This window comes from Pseudonaja textilis, chromosome Z (assembly GCF_049901715.1).
Source record: "Pseudonaja textilis isolate UNSWEBS1 chromosome Z, rPseTex1.2, whole genome shotgun sequence".
Taxonomy (NCBI): Eukaryota; Metazoa; Chordata; class Lepidosauria; order Squamata; family Elapidae; genus Pseudonaja; species Pseudonaja textilis.
Window position 1 is genome coordinate 109,855,914 of NC_142008.1, and position 17,144 is coordinate 109,873,057.

At 41.0% G+C, this 17,144-nt stretch overlaps 1 protein-coding gene across 6 annotated transcripts in view; it reads left to right on the top strand.

The window, feature by feature from the left end:
- TEP1 (telomerase associated protein 1) overlaps nucleotides 1-17,144 on the top strand; it is a 96,309-nt gene that overhangs the window by 63,846 nt on the left and 15,319 nt on the right. For all 6 annotated transcript variants that reach the window (XM_087916397.1, XM_087916399.1, XM_087916400.1 and 3 more), the window contains 11 exons: nucleotides 1,266-1,421; nucleotides 1,552-1,761; nucleotides 3,109-3,262; nucleotides 3,989-4,207; nucleotides 5,777-5,940; nucleotides 7,744-7,860; nucleotides 10,492-10,599; nucleotides 12,169-12,295; nucleotides 14,098-14,165; nucleotides 15,144-15,270; nucleotides 16,966-17,105. In XM_087916397.1, the coding sequence (XP_087772523.1) occupies nucleotides 1,266-1,421; nucleotides 1,552-1,761; nucleotides 3,109-3,262; nucleotides 3,989-4,207; nucleotides 5,777-5,940; nucleotides 7,744-7,860; nucleotides 10,492-10,599; nucleotides 12,169-12,295; nucleotides 14,098-14,165; nucleotides 15,144-15,270; nucleotides 16,966-17,105 (1,590 nt within the window). The remainder of the gene's footprint in view (nucleotides 1-1,265; nucleotides 1,422-1,551; nucleotides 1,762-3,108; nucleotides 3,263-3,988; nucleotides 4,208-5,776; nucleotides 5,941-7,743; nucleotides 7,861-10,491; nucleotides 10,600-12,168; nucleotides 12,296-14,097; nucleotides 14,166-15,143; nucleotides 15,271-16,965; nucleotides 17,106-17,144) is intronic.

Genomic DNA, 17,144 nt, shown 5'->3' on the forward strand with positions numbered 1-17,144 from the left:
TCGAGTATAGGTCTAGCAAATGTTTTGTATGCTCTAGTTAGTAGTGTGATATTACCAGAGAAAAAGCTATGTAAGATTAGGTTAACAATTCTTAATGCCTTTTTGGCTATGTAGTTACAGTGGGCCCTAGCACTTCGAATATTAGAGATGAGTACTCAAGGGTCCTTGACAGAGTTTGGATCATCAACAAGGTCTTGACTATTCAGCCTGTATTTTATTTTCTGATATTTTTTTTGCCAATATGTAAGACAGAGCATTTATTTGTTGAGATTTGAAGTTGCCACTTGTTTGACCATTCTGATACATAGTCGAGGACTTTTTTAAGAGTAGCAGTATTGTCTGTGGTGTTAAATAGCTTTACATCATCAGTGAATAGGACACAGTTGCTTTTAATATGATCACAGAGGTCATTTATGTAGAATATGAAGAGAGTTGGTCGTAGAATACTGCCTTGGGGGACACCACTGTTGACAGGTGCAGAATTTGATAGGACATTCCCAATTTTGACCATTTGTTTTCTGTTTGACAGGAATGCTTCTATCCAGTTATGCAGTTGTCCAGAGATACCATAAGATTTTAGTTTTAGGAGTAGTTTGTCGTGTACCACTGAATCAAAGGCTTTACAGAAGTCTATGTAGATTGCGTCTATTGCTTTTCCTTGACTGAGTTGTGTAGTCCATATGTTTCTGCAGTGTGAGAGTTGCAGATTACAGGATAGTTTTATTCTGAAACCAAATTGTTTATTGGAAAGTAGGTTGTTTGTCTCTAAGTGGAGGATAATGGATTGGTTAATAATTGATTCCATGACTTTACAGGTGACGCAGCATAAAGAGATTGGTCTGTAATTTTCAACTAGGCTGGGCTCTCCCTTTTTGAAGATGGGGATGACCGTGGCTTGTGACCGTAGTTTTGGCAAGGAGCTGGTCCTGAAAGATTTTTCAAAGATTATGCTTAGAGGTTCTTCTATGGCAGTGGATAGCTTTTTAAAGAAGTATGCTTTGTTTCTGCATATATTTCCACTTTCTGTTCAAAGAGGGCCCCTTTCTACCCCATCACAGATTGGATATACATCTTGCTGGCATTTTTGCCAAGTTCAGTTGTTACTCTGCCTTCTTCTCGGCCAGCAATTGCTAAATAGAACCATTTATAGCATCTCATACTACAGGGGCTCACTAAGTCTAAATCCAACATTAAGAGTAATAGCTGCAACAGTTGTAAGCATTAACAAAATCCTCAATTTCTCACTGTTTTAAAAAAATTCTCAGCTCTGGGAAGCTGCCCAAGGACATGTGCTCCACCAGTGGAACTTCCCCTGCCCTTTGAACTGTGTGACCTTTCATCCAAAGAATCAGTTGGTGGCTATTGGTGGATGGGACAGATCGGTCACCGTCTTGGATACAAATGGAATGAATAAGATCTCGGTGAGGTTGAGAGAGACTCGGCGTATAACTGGGAGATGGGTGATTGATGAAGACCTGTCAATCAACGGAACTGGCTCTGGAAGTCTTGTGGAAGCAGATGGCCACCTTTGACCATCGTTGTCTCTTGCAGGTCATGGAGGATCATGATGCCTCCATCCGCTGCATTTCCTTTTCTTCCACTGGGAAAGTTTTGGCGGCGGGTACATTGGTTGGTTCCATCACCCTCTGGTCGTGGCAGGAAAACATCATCCTGGGTTCATTCAAGGCTCACTCTGGATGCACCTCAGTGGCTCGGTTCCTTTCCAATGAAGAACTTCTCACAGCAGGAGAAGACTGCAAGGTGCAACTTTGATCACGCTGAATAAGGTTGAAGGCTGATGGGAGGGACGTTAGGGTCCTCGGTTGAGGAGCTGGTTTAAGACGGGTATAAGAGAAAATTCTATTGCACTTATAATGGATCAATCATAATTTCAATTTCTGTCAGTACATCAGTAAATTTACAGGAGTTTATTGCTGATTGGGAACCACCCAGAAATAATAAATAAATAAATAAGTGTGTGTGTGTGTGTGTGTGTGTATGTATGTATGTACTGTACATATGTGTATATATGTATATATGTATATAGGGTGTGCATGTATGTGTATACACAAACACAGAGAGAGAGATATACTATATGTGTGCATATCTATCTATCTATCTATCTATCTATCTATCTATCTATCTATCTATCTATCTATACACACATATACATACATATACTCTGTGTGTGTGTGTGTGTGTGTGTGTGTGTGTGTGTGTGTGTGTGTTAAGTTTTCGCAGGTACTTACATGTATGGTATTCAGCTTTGTCAGGTATTTTCCCACATCATCATAGTTGTGCTCTTAAAGTTGTAGCAATGTTTCAGCAGAATTTCATGTGCCATCATCAGGCTTCTGTACTGTGTTCGTCTGTGAGATGTGAAAGCCATGAAAGTCTTTTTTTCACAGGCTGTGAAAGTCTGACTCACAGACGAACACAACACAGAAGCCTGATGATGGCAGATGAGATTCTGCTGAAACGTTGCTACAACTTTAAGGGCACAACTATAATGATGTGGGAAAATACCCGAACAAAGCTGAATACCATACACACAGACACAGACACACACACATATACACACACAGACACACACATATATACACACATACATACACACACACATATATACCCATACACATGCACATACACACATAATATATAGATAGATATAGATACGTGATAGATATAGATATACAGTTTATCATGAGAATAGGAATAGAATAAGAATAGAATTAGAATAGAATAGAATAGAATAGAATAGAATAGAATAGAATAGAATAGAATAGAATAAGTTCATTTTCTAATCCATTTATTCCACTGGAAACCCATTTCTTTATTAAAGAAAACCACACCCATTCATATGAAATCCCATGCAGTCTACATTGGAGTTTAGCCCCAAATAGGACAAACCAATGATTTATAACTGTGAATGCAATCTTTTCTTTAAAAAATAAATTGTATTGAAGGTTTTTTGTGGGGGTGTCTTACCCTTTTTTAAACTTGCTGGTTAATTCTTTTTTCCTCCCAATGGAATATGCAAATATTGGTAATCTCCCATGTGCATGTCTTTTTGTGTTGCCTAATTGATCATTGTATCTTGATGCACAGGTTCAGATTTGCAAAGGCCACTTGGGGCAATTTTGGAGCACTTTAGGATCAAGAACTCTTTCCCCAGCCCTGTGCATGGCCTCAAATCTTGATGGAAGCCGACTGGCTGTGGGACACCATTCAGATGGCATCTGGATCTACAGTCAACCTTGGCGTAAGACAATTATGCAGTTTGGCGCCTTCATTTATTATGGAAAACCTTCCTTCCTTCCTTCCTTCCTTCCTTCCTTCCTTCCTTCCTTCCTTCCTTCCTTCCTTCCTTCCTTCCTTCCTTCCTTCCTTCCTTCCTTCCTTTTCTCCCTCCCTCCCTTTTGTTCATCTACTCCATTCATTCATCCATCCATCCATCCATCCCCTACTTCCCTTGCCAATTGTTTGATGTCTGAAATGGCGCACCAGTCTTTATTACTTGAAGTGTAGAAACTATATTTAATTTTTAGCTTCATGGATGGTAATCCTAATTTACTGGCTGTTTCATCTGAGTTCTACATGATGATCAATGTCCTAGGTGAACTGTAATTTGGGTCAAAAGAACTAAGTGGAAGCCTAATTTCCTGGCAAAAATGCCCATTGGAAGAACAGCCCAACCCACAGGTGTGTAAAGGCCCTCCTGGCCATGACTGCCACCCGCTCTTGTCAGTTGTGAGTCCAGGAGAACCCCCAAATTATGCACTGGGTCTGTTTGAGACAGTGCCACCCCATCCAAGACGAAAAGGGGCAATTCTCCATGGACCAAAGAACCCAAACCCAGAGCCACTCGATCTTTCTGGGATTCAGTTTGAACCGGTTGCTCCCCATCCAGCCCCTAACAGTTTCTTTAATGACAAAGAGTATGAAACCTTTTTTTTTTTTCCATCCATGCTTGTTCTTTTTCTTGCAGGCTTTCAGACAACCCCGATTCATTTGCAAGGAAGTCATGTGGCTGTCTGTAGCCTGGCCTGGTTACACCATGTATTTTTGGTTGCGGGCCTCGGCGATGGGTCCCTTTGTGTCTGGAAGACTTTTGAGAGCAGCTCTGACTGCTGCCATAAGTTCAAGGCTCATGAGAAAGCTGTGATGGGCCTTGGGGTGTCTGATAAACTGGTGGCTTCTGTCTCAGGTGAGTCCAACCAGGGGTTTCTTTGAAGACTTCAAGAACCGGAAATGATTGAGCAAAAAAAGGGAGATGCCCCTGGGAGAATTCAGTGAAATTGAAGGTAACGGTATCTGGCTAACCTTGCCTAAGCTTGATAACTAAGTTGGGACATGCTAAGTAGGGTCAAGCTTGGTTGGAACTTGGATGGCAGATTAGCAGGAAGTCCCAGGTTTTTAGATCAGGCTGAGAAGCCAAAATCTGTAGCAATGATGGCAAACCACTTCCATGTTGTCCCAAAGATGCTTTTTCAGGAGGAAACTGAACTTCCTTTTTTTTCTTTTGAAGATGTTTCGCTTCTCATCCAAGAAGCTTCTTAAGCTCTGACAGGATAGTGGGGAATGGAAAGATTTATAATCCTTGCAGACAGCTGGTCATTTGCATCCTTTTAGAGGGTCGTTGAAGCACTTGGAGGTTTATCTGTATCCTTAGGGTCCCCTGAGTAGTGCTCCTGGCTCCTGTGGTCTGCAATTTTTCCTCTGGGAATCTATTCCTAGTACCACACCGTTCAAAGGGTATTCATCCTAAATTTCTAGAAGAATTTCTGAGGAAAAAAAAATGCAGACTACAGAAACCAGGAGTGCTACTCAGGGGACTCTAAGGATACAGATAAACCTCCAAGTGCTTCAATGACCCTCTAAAAGGATGCAAATGACCAGCTGTCTGCAAGGATTATAAATCCTTCCATTCCCCACTATCTTGTCAGAGCTGAAGAAGATTCCTGGATGAGAAGCGAAACGTCTTCCAAAGAAAAACCAGAAAGTCCAGTTGCCTCCTGAAAAAGCACCTTAGCGACAACCATGACCTGGATGACTGAGAATCCCTTCAGATACTTCCATGTTGCTTCCAAGAAAATTCCATGAAGTCACTTAGGAATTGAACTTGACTTCAAGGAGATTTCACTTTTCTTCTTTTGTTGAATACAGATATTTGTCTCATATATTTACAAATTTGTGATAACAAGAGAAAGGAAGAACCTCTTTCTGTACCTTCTTTGTATAGGTTTTGCTGGAGATGTGTATAGTTAGAATTATGTGGGGAGGGGTATTGTGTACAGGCAAGTTTATTTTTGGTTTTGATGCCAACTGGATTACTCTTAAGATCCCAGCTTGGATCTTAAGTCGTGGCAGTCAATTGGTTTTCTTGGTCCTCCTAATTCCAGCCAGGCTCTTTTCAGGAGCAGAGATGAGTTATGGAAACTGGAACGAAATATTTGCAAAAGGTGTCTCTGGGTGTGTTCAGAATGCTTGCGTTTAATTACTAAGTCACTCTCCCCCTTTATTTGTTTAATTTTTGCAATGCAGATTTGCAATAAAGAGGCAGTACTTGTAAGGACAATACCACTTGGGGAAGAAGGAGGAGAATGGGGTTCATGTTTGAGTTTAAAATATCATTATCTGGGCCGGAAGAAGATGTTGAAAGAATTCAGGTTGCCATATGTTCTGTGAAACATATATTGACCTAACTTCTAAGTTACAAACCTATTGGCTTCTTTTCACTTTTACATTCATCTCCTGTATATATTTCTTTTTCCAGAGGATTTCACCATTGGGCTGTGGCTTTCAGAGACCCTTAGACCAGCACCTGCTTTGGATGCCAGCATCTCACCACTCTCCATCCTCCGTGGTCACACTTCTGGGGTGACTTGTTGTGCCTTCAGCCTGGATGGCAACTACCTTGCTACCGGAAGCAAAGACCGGGTAAGGTTATCCAATGACCTCGACCCAAGGCAGAAGAACTTTAGCATGCCCCAAAAAAGACAACGGAAGGAGCTTCTGGGATATGGTTTCAATGTCACACCCAATTTACCTCCCCTCAATACTCCAATCCAAGAATATTGATGCCTTCATCAGTTGTGCAGTGGGATGGTGAGGCTCCATCTCCTAACAAATGTCTGCTGTAATAGTTTGCTCAACTGCCCAGAATCCTTCATAGCTTACATATTAATCTTTCTAGCCTCTGAAAAATTGGTGGCTAAGAAAGTAGGAAGAAGGGGACTGGAGGCTAAAACATACACAGAATGGTTGTAGGAATTGGGTATGTCTAGTTTAATGAAAAGAAGGACGGGGGTGACATGATAGCAGTCTTCCAGTATCTCAGGGGCTGCCACAAAGAAGAGGGAGTCAAGCTATACTCCAAAGCACCTGAGGGCAGGACAAGAAGCAACCTGGATGGAAACTAATCAAGGAGAGAAGCAACCGAGAACTAAGGAGGAATTTCTTGACAGTTAGAACAATTAATCAGTGGAACAACTTCCCTCCAGAAGGTGTGAATGCTCCAACACTGGAAGTTTTTAAGAAGAGATTGGATAATCATTTGTCTGAAGTGGTATAGGGTTTCCCGCCTAGGCAGGGCGTTGGACTAGAAGATCTCCAAGGTCCCTTCCAACTCTGTTATTCTATTCTATTCTATTCTATTCTATTCTATTCTATTCTATTCTATTCTATTCTATTCTATTCTATTCTATTCTATTCTATTCCATTCCATTCCATTCCAATCCATTCTATTCTATTCCTATTCTTTTCTATTCCTATTCTATTCCTATTCCTATTCTATTCCTATTGTCAGCTGGTGCTCCATTCAAATTCCAAGACAGAAATACTTAGACTCCATTAATTAGAGAAAAGGTATCTTTTACTGGAAGTCAAGTAATAGCAACAAAAGAATTCTGAATCTGAGAAAATGGGCGCGTAAATCACATATACAAAATAATGGCAACGTTCCCACCCCCAATAGTTCAATTGGCTCATCCAATTAAAAGTTGTGTATATCATCATGTGTGCATCTTCAGGTGGTGATGAGGCCTCTGTCTGTTGACCTTGACATATTTTGATAAAGAGTTGCAGCTGCTCATAGCATAGGATAGATAGAAGCCTAAGCAAGAACCTTCCCCCCCCACCCCAACTTATACAGTTCTGTTTTGTAACACCTCCAGCTCACTTCCCATAACCATGTCCCCACTCCTCCCCCTGATTCTTATGACAGCCGAAAGATGCAAAGCAAAGAGAGAAAAAAAGAGAAAATCTTGAAAGCTGACACCTATTCTATTCTATTTCTATTCTATTCCATTCCTATTCTATCCTATCCTGTTCTATTCTATTCTATTCTATTCTACTCTACTCTACTCTACTCTACTCTACTCTACTCTACTCTACTCTACTCTACTCTATTCCTATTCCTATTCCTATTCCTATTCCTATTCCTATTCCTATTCTGTCCTGTCTTGTCCTATCCTATCCTATCCTATCCTATCCTATCCTATCCTATCCTATCCTATCCTATCCTATCCTATCCTATCCTTATTCCTATTCTATTGTATTTCTACTCTATTCTATTCCATTCCATCCCATCCTCATCCCAATCCCCATCCCCATCCCCATTCCTTGCTTTAGAAAGCAAGATATGGACTGTGTTGAAAGAAAGGCTGTTTGGCAAAAAATGAATAGAGCAAAAACAGCTGCAGTTCTTTGCTTTGTACTAAATGTATCTCCTCCCAATCTCAGGCCTTGTTTCTATGGGACGTAAGGGACCCTCTTCAGAAGACTCCTTCTCTCTTGCGATCCCTGCTTTTCTGCCACCAGGACTGGATTTCCAGCTGTGCTTGGATTGGCACCATGTTGGTGAGTTTGGAGAAATTCACAGAGCATGCGCTTCTGGTTCTCCTGAGGAAGAGTTCCCAGGGCCAGGTTAGAGTTCCCAGGGCCAGAAAGGGCCAGGTTAGTTTCGGTCATTGATCGAGAAGGAAGACGCATTGATCGAGAAGGAAGACGTACCACCTAGCCATTGATGTAGCATTTGCAAATCCATTGTTGTGAATCAGTAAAAAAAAGAGCCAGTCTAGAAACCAGGAGACTGTGAGTTCTAGTCCTGCTTTAGCCATGAAAGTTGGCTGGGTGACTTTGGGCCAATCATCAGGAAGCTGTGTATTCTAGTCCTGCCAGGTAAGAAAACTGGCTGGGTGAATTTGGGCCCATCACTCTCTCACAGTCCTCTTCCCTTCACAGGGTTGTTGTGAGGAAAATAGGAAGAGAAATGAGTATTAGGTATGTTCATGGCCTTGAGTTATTTCTAAAAATGGAAATAAATCTAAAAATAAAATAAAATGTGTGGCATTTGAGAACTTTCCTCTGAGTCCATCAGAGGTAGCATTCTCTTACCATTAATATCTGCTGGGTTTGCCTAAATAGTTGTTGCATTAATTTTGGAGCATTTAAGTGTTAGATTTTATCATTATTCAGACACATCAAATCTTTATTATGGCTATAATGCCAGCAGACAGATGAAAGTAAAACAGAAGAAAATGAAAATACACAAGTCTAAAAAAAAGGGAAAGAAATTAGGAGACATTTTCAGATCCAAGAAGTTTTGGGTAGTTGCTTATATAGCAGAACTGTGTCCCCCTTTTCAGGAAAAAGGACTAAGATGCAATAATCTAAATGAAAATAAATAATGACTGTCCTGCAAAGTTAAAAAGAAAAAGTTTTCCTTTTAGTCACTTACACATACCCTATTTTCCTGAAAATAAGACCTAACTGAAAAAAAAGAGCCCTAGCATAATTTTTCAGGATGCTTGTAATATAAGCCCTATCCCAAAAATAAGCTCCAGTTAAGATCAGCCAGATGGATGCATTTAGTACCATATTTCCCCCAAAATAACCTCTAATTGGAAAATAAGCCCTAATGTGTCTTTTGGAGCAAAAAATAATATAAGAGCTGGCATTATTTTTGGGAAACATGGATAGTTCTTGATTTGTGACTTTTATTCAGCAATCGTTTGGAATTAGAACATTGCTGAATGAAGAGATTTACAACCAGTACCTGAAGTTGTGGCCATTGCAACACCCCCCATCCCATGGTCACATGAAAAAATTTGGGCACTTGGCAGGCTGCCTGTCCTTACAATCAATTCTGGGTTCCTAGTAGGAGCCCTCACTCACTTATCAGTTCTGGCAGCCATTTTGTGATAAGGTAAACCCTGTGGCTTTTATGTCCTTTCAGCATCTATAGGCTTTCAAAGAATCATGAAGGGTCAGCGATCACTTTTCAAATATGATCGCTGACCCTCAGTGGCTGAGTAATCCCCATTAGGAGCAAAAACACAACTTTTGATTGATTGATTGATTGATTGATTATATGCCTTCAAGTCACTCTTAGTGACCACACAGCTGGGTCTCCTCACTATGTGTCAAAAGTAGGATCATTGAATCCTGGTTCTTCATGTCTTGAATGAGAAATCTTGATTGATTTATTTGACGATTCATCAGTTTGTTCGGTTTTTAGTCAGATGGCCTAGTGGTTAGGATGCTGCACTTGTCGACCAGAAGGTCGGCAGTTTGAAACTCAAACTCATTTGATGCCGTGAGCTCATTTTGCAGTGGAGGAGGGAGAGTTGTGTTTATATAATATATATCGGAGGTGGTATTCAGCAGGTTCTGACCAGTTCTGGAGAAACGGTAGAAATTTTGAGTACTTCGGAGAACCAGCAAATACCACTTCTGACTGGAGATTTTACAGTATCCTTCCCCTGCCATGCCCACCAAGCCACGCCCACAGAACTGGTAGTAAAAAATTTTGAATCCCACTGTAATACTGGTATATATTGGAGATGGTGACCCTTTGAGAGCTGTATACAACAAAATTTCATTTTAATGTACATTGATTAGTGTATATTTAAACTGACAATAAAGTTATTCTAAGTCAGGGGTGTCAAACTCGATTTCATTGAGGGCCACATCACGGTTGTGTTTGACCTTGTGGGGCTGGGATGGGTGTGGTTTGGGTGAGGTGTGGTTAGGGTGGGTGTGGCCAGCTCAACACCACTTGTGGCCAGATCTAAGCATCCCGTTGGCCGGATCCAGCCCCTGGGCTTTGGCACCCCTGTTCTAATTCTAAGTCCTGTTCTTGCCCCAGCTTCTGAAAACCTAGCAGTTTGAAAGCATGCAAATGTGAGTAGATAAATAGGTACCACTTCGGTGGGAAGGTAACAGCATCTTGTGAGCCTTGGCTTATAGTCATGCTGGCCACATGACCACAGAAGTTTCTTTGGACAACATTGGTTCCCTTAGCTAGTAAACTCAGATGGCACCATCCCCCAGAGTCAGAAATCTTCAAAAAAGGGAAAACAATGGAACTAGGAAACTACATGATTGAACAGGAGAAACCTTTGCCTTTACTTTAATATTTTTAAAGTTTTTTTCCTCTCTCTCTGCATTCCTAACTCCTCTTTCTGACCCTTGTTCTTTTGGCAACAGCTCTCTGGCTCCAATGACGGTACCGTTTGTCTCTGGGATATGACAACAAGCGAGCGTGTCCAGAAATTCCTGGGTCACCAAAGCCCAATCTGTGGTATTACAACTGAGGTAAGGGGATAGGCCAAAGGTTATTTTCAAATCTTCTTTCCTAAATATGTCTTTGCCTCCCCTTCACTATTTTTCCTCCTCCTGCTGCAAACAAAAGCATTTCAGTAATTCTTTAAAACGAAGTGAGGGAGTTTGAACTAAAAACTGAAAACTCTGTAAAGAAGCACAAAGAGTTTGGAATTGGAAATCATTTTTGTTCGCATTTGAAAGAGGCCATTTTGATCTCTCCAGAATTGATCCAGCACTCTTTTGAGCTCAGAGAAGTTGTCTTGAGCTTGACATGATCCCTTTGGGAGGAGCCACAGCCTCTTTCAAATTCAGAACGAGCTGTTTTGAGGTTCAAAACATTGTGGGCCCTTCTAGAACACGGTCTCTGTGGATGAAGGTGGAACAGAAAACAGCTTTGCATTCAAGGCTGTATTTAGAAAAAGAAATGAACCGTGACTTGGAGAAGGCTTGAAACAAACACAGAGATAGGGATTAAAAACTTTCTAACTTGATGCTTTAATGTTTGAGGATTGAAATTGGCCTGAAATTGCTATTTGCATTTGTATAATCTGTATACTTCCAGGTGTAAAGAGTTGGCTTGCAGTTAGATGGCAGACAAACAATTTAATGAATTAATTAATGGGTGGATAGATGATGGATGATGAATGAATGATGTTATATTCTATCTAGCTCAACCAGAAGCCTCTTCCTAAGAGTATAAGAAAACTAATACCTTGGAATGTGCAGAAAGTAATATTATTATTGCTGATAACTAGTGTATAGGTAGTCCTCGATTTACAACAATTTGTTTAGTGACCATTTGAACTTAACAACGGCACTGAAAAAAGTGACTTATGACTTATTTTCCAGTTATGGCCATTGCAGCATTTCCATGTGATCAAAATTCAGACACTTGGGAACTGACTCATATTTATGACGGTTGCAGTGTCCCTGGGGTCATGTGATTGCCTTTTGTGACCTACCAACAAGCAAGGTCAATAGGGAAGCCAGATTCACTTAACAACTTTGTTACCAGCTTAACAACTGCAGCAATTCACAACAACCCCGGCAAGAAAGATCATGAAATGGGTCAAAACTGAACAACGTCTCACTTAGCAACATAAATGTTGTGCTTAACTGTGGTCGTAAGTCAAGGACTACCAGTACTACTATTATCACCATTTAGTAGTAGAATTGGTACAGTAATTATTTCTGTTAACTGTGGCTAATTCATTGTAGATTCTTGTTAGTCTTTTGATTCTTTTCCTCATTTTAACTATCTACTCCTGGCTTATTTAACTGACTTATTACTTTCTAAGGAAGTTCAGATGTGGGACATCCGTTCTCAGCCTATCCAACTAGTATTCTGCTGGGGGTCTTCTGAGAATTGTATTTCTGCACAGCTCTGAAGTGTACCCCATTTATAAAATCTTCTCTGTGCTGGAGCCAGCTTCAAGATTTTTTGGAAGTTCCCAGCCATTCCCAGAGAGCAGTTGCTACACATATCACGACTGTAACTATCCCTGGCCACGCTTCTTGTTTTATTCCTCTGAACTCTTCCTTTTCTGGATCCTTGTACAGAAAGACCATGTCATCTCCATGGGCAGAGATGGGCTGCTGATAACATGGAACCTCCAGGGAGTGGAAGAAACTCGGTTCTTGGCTCACCCGAGCCAGACCAACCACTGCACTGGCTTCAGGGATCCATGTAAGAGATTTCTTGGCACTGTTTTGCAAAAACGTGGTTCTGTTTTGAAAGTCTCACATTGGGGAATGTGAAACTCCTTTGAGTATTGTTTACCCTGCAGTGCAAATGAAACTTTGGTTGTGTAATATTTTTATATCGGGGTTTAATTTGGATGCAGATGATGCTTCAGGTTGCAAAAATATACATTAAAATGTACTTACATTTGGACTGGCCATCTTCCCTTGAGCCCAGGGAGACACAAAGATTACATTTTGATCTAGTGGTTTGATCTAATGGTTAATGCACCAGGCTAGAAACAGGAGATTGTGAGTTCTAGCCCCACCTTAGGCATGAAAGCTGGCTGGGTGACTTCAGGCCAATCTCTCTCAGGCCATCTCACCTCACAGGGTTGTAAGGAAAATAGGAGGAGAAAAGTGTGTTGCATATATTTGCCGCCTTGAGTTATTTGTAAAAATAATAAAGGCAGGATAGAAATAAATAAATAATCTTGCTGTGAAGTTGAAGTATTAAAGGAATTAAACAAGAAACTTTGTTGTAGAGTATTTCAATGTGGTTTTCCCATAGGTTACTAGGGTGGGATTCAGCTGGTTTTGTTCTGACCCAAACCTTGTTCCAAGTAAACAAACACTAAATAGAGATAACAGCAAAACCTTTTAATGATTCTTTATGAATTATGTTCCTACACGGTTAAAAGGCTATTTCAAACTAATTGTCTCTGATAAGAACAAGCCTTACCAAGGTTGTGCCAAGGTTGTGCAAGGCTGCCAAGAATACTAGATAAAGTTACTAAGAAATATTCCAAACACAAAGAGTCTCCAAACATCAACCAAGATATTTCGAACGTCCACAAGGCTTGAGTGCAAAAACTTCTTTGCTTCCTGCAAAGAACTCCTGTTTCTCAGCTGGCTTTTATCTCTTGAGGGAGGGATCATTACCTTGCAGCCTTATTCCTGAGTTGCCTGTGCTGCTGCAGCTGCTCTTTTCTTCAAGCAGCCCTGTGCACACGCTCACTGGGCACAGGCTTCTCGGGGACCTCTTCATCACTGCTGCCAGCCTCCACAATCTCTGAAGGCAGCAGTCCATTTCTTGAGGGTCCTGGTCCCATCCCTACATCACACGCAGGCCCCTCATCTGAGTCTTTGCTCTGAGACCTTAGCCATCTGCACCTGCTGCCAGCGAACCAGAACAGGTTTGGGCCGATTCAGGCAAACCGGATGTTAAATTTACATCTGATTTGCCGAACTGGTAGTTGAAGTGACAGGCTGGCCCTACCCTACCCCCTGCCCCACCCCTCTAAGGAGTCTCCATGTGGCCCATTTTGGATGAAGGTAAATGGAGGGTCCGTGCAGAGGCTCTCTGAGGGTGAAAAACGCCCCTCCTGGAAGTTCCGGAAGCCCAGAAATGGGCCTGTTTCTGGCTTCTGGAGGACTTCCGGAGGCCGGGGGAGGCCATTTTTTTCCCTCCCAGAGACCTGAGGGAAGCCTCCGGACTCTGGGGAAGGTGAAAAATGGCCCTCCTGGAAGTTCTGGAAGTCCAGAAATTGGCCTGTTTCTGCCTTTCAAAGGGCTTCTGGAGGCCGGGGAGGCCTTTTTCTCCCTCCCAGTGGCCCAAGGGAAGCCTCCGGACTCTGGGGAAGATGAAAAATGGCCCTCCTGGAAGTTCTGGTAGGCTATGGCCACCGCGCCCACGCCCACCCAGCAATTGGGAAGAGAACCGGTTGTTGGGATTTTTGAATCCCACCCATGCAGGTTACTCACTGCAGAGTTGGGATGAAAGACTTTTGTTTTTACCCCCCCCCGCAGGGCAGAAAGATTTTATGTTGGCTGCAGCTGGTGCTGATGGCACCGTGAAAATTTGGAGGCCCTTGACGGTAAGAAAGGAGGGTTCTGCATTTATGTTTTACCCACAAAGAAACAAAGGGAGACTAGTATAGATCTATTTCACACTTTTTAGCTCTCACCAGCTAGCCATACCCTTCCGGGAGGGGGCTGTGGTGGCTCAGGTGGTAAGACGCTGGGCTTGTACACTGCTGAGGTCGGTAGTTTGGCGGTTCAATTCCCGTGAGAGAATAAAGGAGCCTCCCCCAAATGCCTACCAGTATTCAAGCGTCCCGTGAATAAAGGTAACACCTGAAAAAATTCCTTTTACAGAGATAGCCAGCCACCCTGGCTAACTTGTGCCATACACTAAATAAATAAAACTCTTCTAGGATTTGAATCCAGGTACTTGCATATTAGATACAGTAGATATACTAACTTTTAAGCTGGAAATGAAAGTCCTATGCTCCATCCCATAATTGGGTAGACTAGGTTGCCCTGTTAGACTGGTCTCACCAGAAAAAACACTTAAGAAAGGAGGGGAAGTCTTTTTTTTTTTTTTGAAGAACTGTGGTGGCTGTCCAATACAAATAATATAGATCAGTTCTTCCAGGCATTGAAATAAAATTAGGCTACAACTTGAGAGTTGTAACGTTGATGCATTAGATCAGAGGTCTTCAAACTTGACAGCTTTAAGACTTGTGGGCTCCAACTCCCAGAATTCCTCCTCCAATAATGTTAGCTCAGCAATTCTGGGAGTTGAAGTCCACAAGTCTTAAAGCTGTCAAGTTTGAAGATCCTTGCATTAGAGAATATTGGTTGAAATGCCAGAGTTTCATTTTACCGGTGTTGGGTTTTTATTTTTTTTGTCAGCCTCCCCAGAGTTAAGTTACTTAAGATGTGTGACCATATAAACTTTTTATATACAATGCAGACGTAAACATTTATTTTCCTCCAGTTTTTCACTTGTATAAGAGTGATCATACCTTTCATCCCGTACCTTTTATTAACTCCTTTCTGGTTGTTCATAGATTGAACAACCTCAAGTCCTTTTTGGACACTCCGCTTCTGTCTATGCAGCTGCTGCTACCTCATCATCTTTCCTGACTATCTCCAAAGACAAGTCAGCCCGCATATGGGCAGTTCCTAAAAATGATGGTAAGTAAATGGATGTCATGATTTTGATTAACCAACCCAAGCAAATCAGAACTCAGAGGCGAAGGTCTTCTTCCAAGAACTTCTTTATTGGGTACATCATATTGCGTGGACTTCAATTCCCAGCATGCATGACCATAAAGTATTATGGAAAACAGGCAGAGCAGCAGTAATATCTGCTCCCCCTTCCGACAATACATCCCAAAGCAAACCACAGCTACTCACTTAACAATGGTGGCAAAAAAGGTTGCAAAATAGGGCAAACCTCACTTCACAGCTACATAGCATTGCCACATACTTTTTAGGCTCAAATGTGGTCATAAACAAAGGATTACAGGCAATCTTCCACTTAACAACAATTCATTTAGTGACCTTTCAAAGTTGCAACGGCAAAAGTGGCATGATTGTTTTTCATAGATGCAACCTTTATTACATTCCTCACGATCCCATGATCAAAATTCAGGTTCTTGGCAACTGGTTCATATTTATGACTGTTGCTGTGTCCCAAGGTCATATGATCCCTTAGAACAGTGGTTCCCAACCTTTTTTTCACCCCACAACCCTAAAGATATTTTACTCGAACCTTGCACCCCCTGAAATTTAGACTTTAGGAACTACTGAACGCGTTAAATATATGGTAGGAGTGAATCTTTTCAGCTATGTATGTGACGACCACTAAATAACGATACTTAACTCTAAAATGAAAACAAAGTTAATCCACTGCAAAAGAAAATAAAAATGCCAACATATAGCCAATATCCTATTATTTACCTGGATTTTTCTCGCACCCCCTGGAATATCGTCTCGCACCCCCAGGGGGTGCGAGCACCCCAGGTTGGGAACCCCTGCCTTAGACTATCTACTTTATGATACCTTAGACTGTCTACTATTTTTTTTAATAAAGTTTTATTGAGTTTTAACAAAACAAAACATCTTATTTGAGTACAGCATGGTTCCGGGTTATCACATTTCCATACAGACACAATTTCATATGCATATTCATGTTATGTATTCAACTTCATATCTTATTACTCTTTTTCCAACTTCTCACTATTTCTCCCTTTACTTCTCTTAATTTTCTTTTATGGTTATCTCATTTTCTTCTTATTTAATTGTATTTCTTTTACCTAAATTTCTATATCTTTTTATTCATTATACTTATACTTTCATCTGTCTTGTTTACAATTTCATATGTTCTCTTCCAACATTCTTAAGAAGCAAAATTCCCCCTATGATTGCCAATCGAAGTGCAACACCTTTAAATCTTATTGTTATTATCATATGAAATCTCATTAAACATTGAATTTGTGCATTCTAAAATTATAACATTCAAATTTCTAATATCTACTTTATATCATGTAGATCTCATCATTCAGACTCTGTTTGGTACTTCCCCTTCAAAATGTAAAAAGAAAAATTCTAAAAACATAGCAAAAACAATATATATGTATAAACATTAGTAAACAAAATAGTTATTCAAAATCATTCTAGTACTGGTATGAACCTTGTAAATCTTTCACGTTTCTTTGCAATATCTATCAATCTTTGAGAACAATTGAAATGTTTCCCTCCCTTCTTCATTATTAATTGTTAATAAGTATACCATTGGATAGTCATACAGTTTTATCTTATAAGTTATTCAAATTCATTCTAATAACTGATTTTGAATAACTATTTTGTTTACTAATATTTATACAGATGATACCAAGCACTTGCCTCCTCACCAGGGTGCTGTCACAGCTGTGGCTTGGTCACCTGATGGGAATTTGTCTGCTTCCGGTGGCGAACACGGTGACCTGATTGTCTGGCAAGGAAGAGAGCTTTGGGGGACGGCAAAGGTAGAGCAGGTGTTTTGCACCTGTGCCTTCAAGTGTATC